This window comes from Ranitomeya imitator, chromosome 6 (genome assembly GCF_032444005.1).
Source record: "Ranitomeya imitator isolate aRanImi1 chromosome 6, aRanImi1.pri, whole genome shotgun sequence".
In the NCBI taxonomy this organism is placed as follows: domain Eukaryota; kingdom Metazoa; phylum Chordata; class Amphibia; order Anura; family Dendrobatidae; genus Ranitomeya; species Ranitomeya imitator.
The window spans coordinates 42,527,898-42,541,343 of record NC_091287.1 but is presented as its reverse complement, the minus strand read 5'-3'; the positions used below and the strand labels follow the sequence as shown (position 1 = coordinate 42,541,343).

At 44.4% G+C, this 13,446-nt stretch overlaps 1 protein-coding gene across 1 annotated transcript in view; it reads right to left on the bottom strand.

Moving 5' to 3' along the window:
- Positions 1–13,012, bottom strand: part of SPAG6 (sperm associated antigen 6) — a 236,242-nt gene extending 223,230 nt beyond the window's left edge. Inside the window, exons 1-2 of the mRNA XM_069729552.1 lie at positions 12,884–13,012; positions 3,776–3,871 (exon numbers count right to left, since the gene is read on the bottom strand). Of these exons, the coding sequence (XP_069585653.1) occupies positions 3,776–3,871; positions 12,884–12,908 (121 nt within the window). The 5' untranslated portion in view covers positions 12,909–13,012. The remainder of the gene's footprint in view (positions 1–3,775; positions 3,872–12,883) is intronic.
- Between the last annotated feature and the right edge of the window lie 434 nt (positions 13,013–13,446).

Sequence of the window (13,446 nt, the reverse complement as noted above, 5' to 3'; positions counted from 1 at the left end):
CAGATCTGATATTCACAGCCATCTTAAAGGTCCTTATACATACAGGCTAACATTGTCCAAACCCACTGAGAAACATGTGTTCAGCTGATGGTCTAATATGTAAGGTGGCCCCCCAACAGATGATGTTGGGGGGAGATTTAACACATCCGATTTCAGACTGCCGATCCTTTTGTTTTCTGAGAAATGTCTGGCAGTGGCTCTCTGATAGAGAGTATAAGATTCTTTGGTAGAGCCAGCTCTACTGTGTATGGGAGAGACGGGCGAGATCGCTGTCAGCCGAACAATCAGACAAATCATCATTAAGCCGACATTTATGGCATATCTATGGGATATACAGGAATTTTCAGATCTCCCATACAAATTAATAGGGAGCTGAGCATGCATTGTGAGATGTAGCCCCGTTCTCAAGACAGATGCATGTGCCAGTGATGTGACCAGCAGGTAACAGACATTTATCCTGTAGATATGTCATAAATACAGTGGGGGAAATAAGTATTTGATCCCTTGCTGATTTTGTAAGTTTGCCCACTGACAAAGACATGAACAGTCTATAATTTTAAGGGTAGGTTAATATTAACACTGAGAGATAGAATATCAAAAATAAAATCCGTAAAATCACATTGTATAAAGTATATACATTTATTTGCATTTTTCAGTGAGAAATAAGTATTTGATCCCTCTGGCAAACAAGTCTTAATACTTGGTAGTAAAACCCTTGCTGGCAAGCACAGCAGTCAGAAGTTTTTTGTAGTTGATGAGGAGGTTTGCACACGTGTCAGGAGGAATTTTGGTTCACTCCTCTTTACAGATCATCTCTAAATCATTAAGATTTTGAGGCTGTCGCTTGGCAACTCAGAGCTTCATCTCCCTCCAAACGTTTTCTATGGGATTAAGGTCTGGAGACTGGCTAGGCCACTCCATGACCTTAATGTGCTTCTTTTTCAACCACTCCTTTGTTGTCTTGGCTGTAAGTTTTGAGTTATTCTCTTGCTGGAAGACCCAGCCCTGACCCATTGTTAAGGGTATGTGCACACGTCAGGATTTTTTCCTGACAAAATCCTGAGAATTCTGCCAGAAATCCGCGTTTTTTTTTGCGCGGATTTTTTGCGGAATTTTTGGAGATTTTTTTTTTTTCCGGAATGTTCTTTTTGCTTGGAAATCCGCAAAAAATCCGCAAAAAGATAGAGCATGTCCGGATTTTTTGCGGTATGCGTTTTTTTTTTGCTGAAAAAAACGCTTACATCTGCACAAAAAATGCGGAATGCATTCTAAATGATAGGATGCATCATTTTAGCGTTTTTTTAGGTGGATTTATAGCGTTTTTATAGCGAAATTCCGCAAACAAAACGCTAAAAATCCTGACGTGTGCACATACCCTGAATGTCCTGGCGGAGAGAAGGAGGTTGTCACTCAGGATTTTATGGAACATGGCTCCATCCATTCTCCCATTGATGGGGTGAAGTAGTCCTGTGCCCTTAGCAGATAAACACTCCCAAAACATAATGTTTCCACCTCCATGCTTGACAGTGGGGCCGGTGTTCTTTGGGTCATAGGCAGCATTTCTCTTCCTCCAAACACAGCGAGTTGAGTTAATGCCAAAGAGCTCAATTATTGTCTCCTATTTCTCTAGCTGTGAATTATCTTTCCAATTAAAAAGTAAACTATTTTATATGGAGTCAGTAGCTACATAAGCAGGGGTCAGCTTTAGGCTAGGGTCACAGGAGCGATGATTCTCTCACGCGAGAGAATCGCGCCTATTATGCTAATGACACTCGGCTCATACTCTGTCAGAGTGTGAGCCAAGTGTCATCTTACTGTGATCCAATCCTCCTGCATGCAAGAACCGTATCACAGGTGAACAGAGAACTTTCTCCATCTTCTCGATTTACGGAGTCCGCAGATGTCGGACTACACTCGAATGCCATCAGTGCTCATGTGCCAGAAAAGGTCAAAGAGACTGCACTGCCCTAGTCAGGGCAGAGAAGTACGCCTGTGCAGGAGCATAATACCAGGAAGACTGTGTGGATGACATAGGACACATCATTCACACAAAGCACAGAAGAAGGACGGCATTGCAAGAAGAGAGGAGACAACGGACCAAGACCAGCAATGCCCATCGGACCCAACAGCCCCGCAGGCGAGTATATTAAAAGGTGTTAAAGGGGCATATATACAGCATATTAGAGTACTGTATATCAGGACTGAAAGGTACTGGCCTTACCTCATATGGGACACACCTGGTGACAGGTTCCCTTTAAAGTCAGGCCCCCTACCTAAATTGTTGAGCCCTTTCTTCTTTGCAGATGCTGACTGTGTATGGCATGGACCTGGCTTCTGAGCCCATTCCATACACACTGCTGATGAGTTGGCATAAAAAGCCAGGATACACAAACTGTATAAGGGTATGTGCACACGTCAGGATTTCAAAAACCGGACATTTCTGCCAGAAATCCGCATGCGTTTTTACTGCGATTTTACCGCGATTTTGACGCGTTTGACGCGTTTTTTGTGCGTTTTTTTGTGCGTTAATTCCCAAATGCATAGAATTGCGGGAAAAACGCAGAAAATCCGCAAAAATAATGAACATGCTAATTTTTTTACCGCGATGCGTTTTTTTCGCGGAAAAAAACGCATCCATTTGCACAAAACATGCAGAATGCATTCTAAATGATAGAATGCATAATGTATGCGTTTTTAATGAGTTATATCGTTTTTAGCGCGAAAAAACGTGAAAAAAACGCGAAAAAACCTGTACGTGTGCACATAGCCTAAATGTGGCTTTATTATCAACGCATTTTGAAGTTGACAAACTTCTTCCTCAGAATATAAAAAGATGTGTTTAGAGCCTGAGAAAAAAGTGTCAACTTCGAAACGCGTTGATAATAAAACCACATATTCATACAGTTTGTGCATCCCGGATCATAATACCATCAGCAGCATAGACAATACACGTTTTTTCCTTTATCCACTGTGTGACCGGTGGACCTGCAGAAGCTGTAATCCTATGCATAACCTTTTAAACAATCTCTTAAGTTTATACCTGATACGACCCTATTGCGCTTTTTGTTCTCCAGCTCCAGTAATACGGTCCGTACACAGACAGCTTACATGGAAGTAACAGTAGGTCCAATGTCGGTAAGGAATTAAGAGTAGCAATATGACCAATAGCTATTTATTAGATATTTGCTATAAATGCTACTCCTTTACAAAATTATGAAGGTATAAGCTCTTCTGTGGAAATCTGCTCAACCATCTCCGTAAATTAGATATTTTATTAATTTAAAGTTAAAAAGACACATACAGTTTATGTTGCAATCAGAAGTTGCTTTACTTAAAATTACTGTCCAGGACGTTGATACTGATGGACTATTCATCAGATAGATCATCAATACTAGATCAGTGGAGGTCTGACACCTAGCACACCCACCGATTAGCAGATAACAGCTCTCATGGTGGATGGTAGTTATTCTCAGGTACTGAAGCTCAGCTCCTACTTAAGTGAATGGATCTGTGCCGTAGTACCCAGAACACCACTACGCACTGTATGGAGCTGTGGTATACTGGTTCTGCACGCTGGCTGCTTCTGGACCTGAAAACATCTGTTAGTAGAAGGGGTGTCAATAGAGCTCAGCTGCACTACCAGAAACAACGCATGGACAGGTGTTGTACTGTTTTTACATTTATTCCATATTCAGCAGGTTTGTAATTATGTCTATAATGTGATACGAGTCTTCTACAACATCCATGACGAAAGAATCCTTGTGAAACTGGTTACCTGCATTTTGTAGGGTTTCGATGTTCTGAGGACGCGTGGCAAGTTCTGCAACAGTCTGAACAAACTGTGTCCGGGCTCTCTGATACTGCTCAAACACTAAATATAAAAGATAAAGGAGTGTTAAAAAAAATCATTATTGGACCAGAGATTACAGATCATTGTGAAATACAAGACAAATCACTTTATTACAATCTACACACAAAAGTAGGACACCGACAATGTTTGACCATCCAGGATCCAGCGGATAAACCAGACGTAATGCAAAACAGAACAAAGTTAGTCAGCACCTGCTAGTGCTAACAAAGTGAAATAAATGTCCAAGTGCAAATCTGCTGTCACTGCAATGCAAAAACAAACCATCCTAAAAGATGCAACAGCACTCAGGGAGCAAACACTGAATGGATATGGATAATTTTACCCCCTCCCCAGACACTTGCAGTCAAATTTGACCTTCGTGCGGCTGCTACTGCGCAGTATCAGCTATTGGATCACAGATATACACCGATAACCGCTACTGCGCAGGCGTGGCATTTTCAAATTGATTTTTTTTTCCTAGCTGAATATCATCAAGAACATGTAATATTGGGACATGAAAGATGAGATTATACTGTGGAGCAGGTGCCAAGGCCGGCATGTGCCTGCAGAACTTTTGAGTCTCCCGAGATGACGGGGAGGTGACTCTTAAGATCCTGGGAGGAGGCGCATCGAACTCTATCAGTAGACCCTGTTGGATTACACTCACCACCCAGGGGCTGTTGGAGATATTCTGCCAACTGTGAACGAAGTTCGAAAGCCTCCCCCCCACCGGATCGGAGTCATTGCTTTTCTTGTTGTGTTTGTTGGGGAATAAGGATGTTTTTAGGCTTCCCCTTAGCATAACTCCACCTCCCGGTTTTTCCTTTCCCTTTACCCTGGGAGGGCTGGGGCTGGGAGGGTCGAAAAAAACGCTTCCTGGGAGGTCTCTGCTCAGGAAGGGTTTTCTTTCTGTCTGTGGCTTTCTCTAAGATGTCATCTAAGGAGGGCCCAAACACGTAGTCACCCTTAAAGGGAATAGAACACAGTTTTATTTTTGACGTAACGTCTCCGCTCCACATCTTTAACCAGAGAGCTCTTCTGGCTGAATTTGTCTGGACCAAGGATCTGGCGGCCACCCGGATAGATTCCAGTGAGGCATCTGCAAGGAAACCTGTTGCCCTGTGTAAGATAGGCAAAGAGTCCAGTACCTCCTCTCTTGGGGTACCCTGAGAGATGTGGCTTTCTAACTCTTGTATCCAACGAAAGAGAGAGCGGGCCACACAGGTGGATGCTATATTGTATCTGAGGGCTGAGGTAGACGTTTCCCAGGATTTTTTGAGAAGGCTCTCAATCTTCCTATCCAAGGGGTCTTTTAATTGGGAGGAATCCTCGAACGGCAGAGCCGTCTTTTTAGCCACTCTAGCCACCTGGACATCAATTTTTGGAATGTCCCATTTTATTAGGTCCTCCTCAAGAGGGAACCGATGCTTAAAGTCTGGAGGCGTTGTTAGCCGTTTCTCAGGCAATTCCCATTCATTATTAATCATATCAATTATGCTTTTATGGACGGGGAACCCGGGTTGTTTTTCAGTATGTATGCCGAACAGTTCGTCTTGTATAGACTGAGGAACTGATTCCTCTTTTAGCCCCATAGTGTTCCTCACTGCAGATACCAATTCCTCAATATATTCAGAGGAAAAAAGGTATTTCCTAATTTCCGCAGATTTACGTGGTACCGCATCTTCCCATTTGACAGAGGAAGACGTATAAGACCCCTCAGACTCTGACTCAGAGTACTCCTGGATTTTCCTCTTTTTAGGGAGTGATGGACCAGGTGAGGATGGTGGTGGCGGTGGAGGTGGGGCGAGTGTGGCCAAAGAGGTTTGAACCTCCTGCCTAACCAAGGAGCGAATTTCATCAATCAAAGAAGGGTGTTCCGCTCTGACGATTTTATCCGTGCAAGGTTGGCATAACTTTCTCCCAATCTGGTGGCATTTTTACATTACAGGTGGCACATTTGCGCTTGGTAATGTTTTTAGGGCCAGGCTTGACTCCCTGCAATGAGAGAGGAAGCCGTGTAAGAAAAGGTATATTGAAAAATGTGCCTTTAAATGGGACCCCCTCTGCCGTACTTACTAGGGCTTGGGGAGCGCTGGGCTCTGCAGCTGCAGGGCAAGACGCATCCATGCTTACAGCAGCTTACCTGAGATGTCTTCGCAGCTTATGTAGAAAATAAGCCTGCACCAGCGCGTGGCAATTAGCCGCCCCTCCCCCTCCGGAGTCCCAGGCAGGCGTGCGAGGATGCAGCGTGCCTCGCACGCCGTTCGGTAATCCATTTCTCTGGCCTGTATCGCTCCTGCACAGGAGCGCCGACCCGGAAGTGGAGCGTCACCTGACTTCCGGGTCGCCGAACAGCGCGCGCTAGGAGGGGGAAACGCCGGAGAGCTCAGGGAGGCCTCCGGCGGGCACCCCGACCAGCTTTATCCCCGCAAGAGGACGCAGGAGGCCGGGGGAATGCGGTCCCAGAATCCCGAGGAGACGGGAGGCACAGCGCAGGAGGAAGCCGCGGGGGGCCCGACCTTAAGTGCCCAGCAAGAAATTTAACACAGGTACTCTGCTTAGAGCCGCCGCAGCAGCGCACCAGGAACCTCTCCATGCCCCATGGGGGACAGGAAAGACACTGGTTAATGGGAGGTGGGAGGGGTTTTTAACCTCTTGTGCTTCCTGTCCCCCATTAGGGAATGGAGACAACCTCCTGGTGGCTGTCGTGGAAGGCTACTAGAGAAATAAAGATTAACAGTGCCAACCTGACACTGTCTGTAGGTTACTGTGCACAATGCTGCTGACAGGTTCCCTTTAAAATATATCCAATCTGGCAAACCAAGGGGCTAGCAATAGGCCCAAGGCTGTCACAGCAACCCTCAGGTGATAGACTGATTCATCCCCCTGTGTTAACTAGTCAAATGCTGTAGTCACTCTTGGCTACTAGCCATAAAGCAGCCACTGCAGTAGAGAGTCAGCAATCATGAAGAACGCATGGCTTTTAGTACCTGGCAACAGTGCTGTATACAAACACTGGATTGCGCCTGAGGTTCAATTGAATTTTACTATATTAAATGTATGGCTCTAAGTGCACATTTTGATCAAACTGTGAGTCCCCCTGAAACAAAGACCTAGTTGACACGTTTCAAAGTGATACTTCTTATTCTTAACCTTGAGTAGATAACCTCAAGGTTATGAATAAGAAGTATCACTTCGAAAAGCCTCATCCAGGACTTTGAATCCTATTTTTGCTTGGGACTTTTTCCTCGGATGATACAGCTACCTGTTTGATTATATTTGATTATATGTATTTTCCTTTGAACTATGTTTTTGTTGATGGAATAAACTTTGCATTTTATCTGAAGTGCTGGATCAATCCCTCTCTTTTGTGGATTACCAATTGCAGAAAATACTCAGTTTAAAAAATCCAGTGAAAAGTCCTCATTAAAGAATTCTTGCTATAGTTTAGAGCAGGAGAAGAGCCAGCTGAAGTATATATGGGAAAGGATTAATTATTACTTTCATTGCATTTAAAATCCATGCTTCTTCTACGCTTGGGAATCCAGTAGTTGGTCCTATTTAAAGGGTTTTTACTTAGAGCAAAGTGGACCCCAGATGCTGAGGGTAATCCATCTCCCCTGCCGACTTGTCTGAGCAACCACGCCAATATAGAGGGCACCGGCCACTGAGTTTAGTGATTGGCTGTAGCGGTGATGTATTCTGTTGAAGTGATGTCACCGCTGCAACCAAAAAACAAAAGGTTGGAGCAACAACGGAGAGTTGGCACTGAAATAGGAGAGGATGAGTACGAGATGGCTTTGTTATATTACATGACTGCCAGCACTTGGGGCCCCTCTCAGCTCCTCCTGATTTTCACTATACTGCGCACAAATTGAACTGTGTTTGGAGCAATCAACAGGACAATCTCATTTAAGTAATCAGGAACACTAGAAGGGTTTCCCCACAAAAGACATGTATCAGTTATCTGCAGAATAGGTGATAAATGACTGATCACTGGGGGGTCTACCACTGAGATCTTCAATAGTGATGAGCAAGTGTACTTGTTGCTTGGGTCCCCCCCCTGTGGTGCAACATGACATTGGTGGATGGAGCGAGACATGATGTCCCAGATGTGTTCAATCGGATTCAGGTCTGGGGAATGGGCAGGCCAGTCTATAGCTTCAATGCCTTCATCTTGCAGGAACTGCTGACACACTCCAGCCACATGAGGTCTGGCATTGTCCTGCATTAGGAGGAACCCAGGTCGAACTTCACCAGCATATGGTCTCACAAGGGGTCTGAGGATCTCATCTCGGTACCTAATGGCAGTCAGGTTACCTCTGGCGAGCACATGCAGGGCTGTGCGGCCCTCCAAAGAAATGCCACCCCACACTATTACTGACCCACTGCCAAACCGGTCATGCTGAACAATGTTGCAGGCAGCAGATCCCTCTCCATGGCGTCTCCAGACTCTGTCACGTCTGTCACACGTGCTCAGTGTGAACCTGCTTTCATCTGTGAAGAGCACAAGGAGCCAGTGGCGAATTTGCCAATCCTGGTGTTCTGTGCCAAATTCCAATCGTCCTGCACGGTGTTGGGCTGTGAGTACAACCCCCATCTATGGACGTCGGCACTCAGATCATCCTCATGGAGTCGGTTTCTTAAAGTTTGTGCAGACACATGCACATTTGTGGCCTGCTGGAGGTCATTTTGCAGGGCTCTGGCAGTGCTCCTCCTTGAACCCGCTTAATGAACTCCTTCTCCTCCTTGAACTCCTCCGCCTACCGCTTAATTGTAAAGTGCTGCGGAATATGTTGGCGCTATATAAATAAAAATTATTATTATTATTGAACAAAGGCTGAGGTAGCGGTCTTGCTGCTGGGTTGTGGCCCTCCTATGACCCCCTCCACATCTCCTGGTGTACTGGCCTGTCTCCTGGTAGCGCCTCCAGCCTCTGGACACTACGCTGACAGACACAGCAAACCTTCTTGCCACAGCTCGCATTATTGTGCCATCCTGGATGAGCTGCACTGCCTGAGCCATTTGTGTGGGTTGTAAAGTCCGTCTCATGCTACCACGAGTGTGAAAGCACAACCAACATTAAAAAGTGACCAAAACATCAGCCAGAAAGCATTGGTACTGAGATGTGGTCTGTGGTCCCCACCTGCAGAACCACTCCTTTATTGAGGGTGTCTTGATAATTGTCAATAATTTCCATCTATTGTCTATTCCATTTGCACAACAGCATGTGAAATTCATTGTCAATCAGTGTTGCTTCCTAAGTGGACAGTTTGATTTCACAGAAGTTCGATTTATTTGGAGTTACATTCTGTTGTTTAAGTGTTCCCTTTATTATTTTTGAGAAGTATTTGTATTCTAGAAGGAGAATAAGAGATGTTATCATCCTATAAAATTACTAAAAAATAATAATGACAAACACTTGATAATGGAAAAAAATGTCATTTTTAATGCGTTTTTTAAATAATAAACATCACAAATCATCAAATAACACAGACATATTTGGCGTCCCTGTAATAGTAATGCCCCATGCAACACAGTGATCACATAATTTACTGGGATCGTTAAATAACGTTAAAAAATGGCGTGATTGATATTTTTCACTATTCAACCCATAAAAATGTAATAAAACTGTAATGCTGAGGCCGGGTCCACATGTAGCGTAAATGCTGTGTTCTTTCTGATGCTTTTTTCTGCGGGTGTCCACACCACACAACACAATAACAATCTTCTCTGGTTATGGCGTGTTTGCTGTGTTTCTTTTAGACTTTTTCAAGCTTATTTGATGTAATTTTGTCGCAGATATGAAGTAATAATAATTAATACTAATTTTTATTTATATAGCGCCAACATATTCCGCAGCACTTTACATTATAGTAGAGTTTTAACTTTTTTTTGATAGTACAGAAAAGCTTTGATTCTGTGCTTACAAATGCAACCGCATTTTTTTCTTCATGAGTTTTTTTTTCATAAGAAGCCTATGGAGACAAAATGCACCAAAACTGCAGAGTTCAGCAGCGTCTTTAGGCTACGTGCCCACGTTGTGGATTCATGTGCGGATTTTTCCATACCGTTTTTGCAAAATCCGCAGGTAAAATGCACTGCATTTTACCTGCGGATTAACCGCGGATTTCCTACGTTTTTTGTGCGGATTCCACCTGCGGTTTTACACCTGTGGATTCCTATTGAGGAGCAGGTGTAAAATACTGCGGAATCCGCACAAAGAATTGACATGCTGCGGAAAACACAACGCAGCATTTCCGCGCGGTATTTTCCGCACCATGGGCACTGCGGATTTGGTTTTCCATAGGTTTACATGGTACTGTAAACCGCATGGAAAACAGCTGCGGATCCGCAGAGCAAATCCGCAACGTGTGCACATAGCCTTACACGCACTGAGGGCAGAGATTTCATGGAATCACATCACACTTTATTTAGACCTTGTTCACATGCAGCGTAAATGCTGCGTATTTTCTGCTGCTTTTATTGCACAAAAATTAACTGTCCAAGCAAAGTAGATGCAATTTCATGAAAACTGTGCCTGCTGTGCGCCCAAGGACACAGCTGATCATTGCAGTTTTGGTGCTTTTTTTCTCTCTTGTCTTGTGGAGCATAAAAAAATGCATGTAAAAAAACTGCAGTTACCTTTTTAAGTGCAGAATCAAAGCTTTTCTGTACTATAAAAAAAACACATTCAAAACGCGGCTTCGCATCTGCAACAAAAACGCATCAATTAAGGGGGAGTAGATTGGTATTGAGTACCGTACTTTGGTGCGGATCCTGCAGAAAAAAAAAAAAAAAAGCATTTCTGCAACATGTGAACACGGCCTTACAGACACAAAAAAAACTCAGATGTCATGTAGTGAAGCTACGTAAAGATGAGAAAGGCGGCTCTGACTGTGAATGAAAGGACAAAAAGTAAATACACAGGTCCCATCTGGAGATGAGCAGAATGCACAGATGACAAAAGCCGCGCCGGAGACTCCACAAGGTTAGAGATCCGCGGCCTCCCAACAAGCTGCCAGGTAGTACTGACCTGGACGCTCGAACAGAGACCCGTGAGTCCATCCGCTCATCTTTAGTCCCAACTGTCCCAGAAACAGCGGACAGTCCCGGATTTGGGTCTACGGATTTGGGTCTATGCCCTGCAGTCTCCAATGTCTGCAGAATCTCCCTCACTAATACCGCCCCTCTGACAACTCCTCCTGCCAGGGGAGAAGAAAAGGATAAAACGACATGGTTTGGGGTGTGACCAGGAGCGTGGTCAAAATTTGTCATGCCGCGCCACATGATCTGTCCCTCTTTCTGTTCTTCAAAAGTTGGGAGGTATGGGTACATGTTCTATGAAAGTCACAGATGAAACACGTATGTGATTGACAGACGTCTGAATGACGCCTTAAGGACACTTTTGATAAATGACCAATGTGTGTGGGCTATGGATATGATCATCATATGCGCCAAGAACTTTATCAACACATGATGCCAAAAGTAAGAAAAAAAAGGAGAGATCTAAAAATGACCAGAGTTTAATACCCTATAGCCAAAGTCAGTGCGACCAGCGCCAAAACTTCTGTCATGCCCCTGTGACGTTTGGTGCACTGACGCCAGAAGCAGGAACGTGATTGGCTGAGTTAACTCCTTACTGACATCGGATGGAATAGTATGTCCGATGCCAATATCCCCCCCCCCCCCATTGAGGTGGGCTCCGGCGGTGAGCCCACCTCAAAGCTGCGACATGTCAGCTGTTTTGAACTAGTTAGTAGGTGCGGGCGGATCGCGATTCCGCCCACGCCTATTAACTAGTTAAATGCCGCTGTCAAACTCTGACAGCGGCATTTAACAAGCGCTTCCGACCATCAGACGAGAAATGCGCGCAGTGGTGACCCCCGTCACGTGATCGGGGGTCATCGGAGCGTTGATATAACTACCAGAGGTCTCCTGAAGACCTCTATGGTTGTTGACGCCAGATTGCTGTGAGCACCACCCTGTGGTCGGTGCTCAAAGCAATGCAGTAATTCAGCTACATAGGGGCGATCTGAGCATCGCCTCTATGTAACAGAGCCGATCAGGCTATGCCAGCTTCTAGCCTCCCATGGAGGCTATTGAAGCATGGCAAAAGTAAAAAAAAATGTTTTTAAATATATGAAAAAAATAAAAAATATATAAAAGTAAGAAAAAAAAACTTTTACTACATTCAAAAAAAAAAAAAAAAAAAAATCAAACCTACACATATTTGGTATCACCCGATCTATCAACAACAAAAAAAGGATTAACCTGATCGCTAAACGGCATAGCGAGAAAAAAAATTCAAAACGCCAGAATTACTTTTTTTGGTCACCGCGACATTGCATTAAAATGCAATAACAAGCGATCTAAAGAACATATCTGCACTCAAATGCTATCATTAAAAACGCCAGCTCGGCACGCAAAAAATAAGCCCTCCCCCGACCCCAGATCACGAAAAATGGAGACGCTACGGGTATCGGAAAATGGCGCAATTATTTTTTTTTTAGCCAAGCTTGGAATTTTTTTTCACCCCTTAGATAAAAGAGAACCTAGACATGTTTGGTGTCTATGAACTCGTACTGACCTGGAGAATCATAATGGCAGGTTAGTTTTAGCATTTACTGAATCTAGCAAAAAAGCCAAACAAAAAACAACTGTGGGATTGCACTTTTTTTTTTTGCAATTTCACCGCACTTGGAATTTTGTTCCTGTTTTCTAGTGCACGTCATGGTAAAACCAATGGTGGTGTTCAAAAGGACAACTCGTCCCGCAAAAAAATAAGCCCTCACATGGCCAAATTGACGGGAAAAAAAAAAAAAAACATGGCTCTGGGAGGGAGGGGGGCGAAAAATGAAAAACGAAAAAAGCTCTGGAGGTTAAGGGGTTAAATAAAGTGATAAATGTGATGGGGGGCACCGACCAATCAGAATTGGTCTTGTAGCAGTGCACTTAGAGGGAGTGATACAGAAATGACAATCTAAGTCCAGAAGTATTACTAAATGCTAATATCTGGGTATGAAGCGTTACCTTGCAGGACCTGCCGCTGGCTCATGGCTGGACGATGCACACTTCACCGCTGTGTCAGGAGCTGTTGTCTGTCTCCAGGATGCCTCTTTGGTTTGCGCCTAACAACGTATCCGTCTCCATGGTGACACCAGCGGAAGAGGACGCTTCGAAACGTTCTGCATTTCTAGGGGGAGGTAATGTTAAACGACACGTGTAGTCCAGGCCCTTCTGACGTCACCTCCTCCCCCTACATTCTACATCGAGTGGGCCGTTCCAAAAAGCCTCTCGCCAGGAAGGAGGGGTTGCTTGTCTGTTGCTATAACAACAGCAGGGCACGTTGAACGTTGGACAGTGTGAGGTCACTAAGTCGGTGTCGTCACGTGTTTAAAAAAAAAAAAAAAGCCGCGTTTTCCCCCGAGGGCGGGAAGACAGTTGTGTGACGCAGCAGAGTGAGTGCGTGAAACATGTCTGCAGATACGTTAATAAAGTCGTGTACAGTTTACACAGCACAGTACATCCTGGGAAATAAAATGGTGCAACTTTTCTAGCAAAAATATTTCACCTGGACATAAGAAAAGGAAACT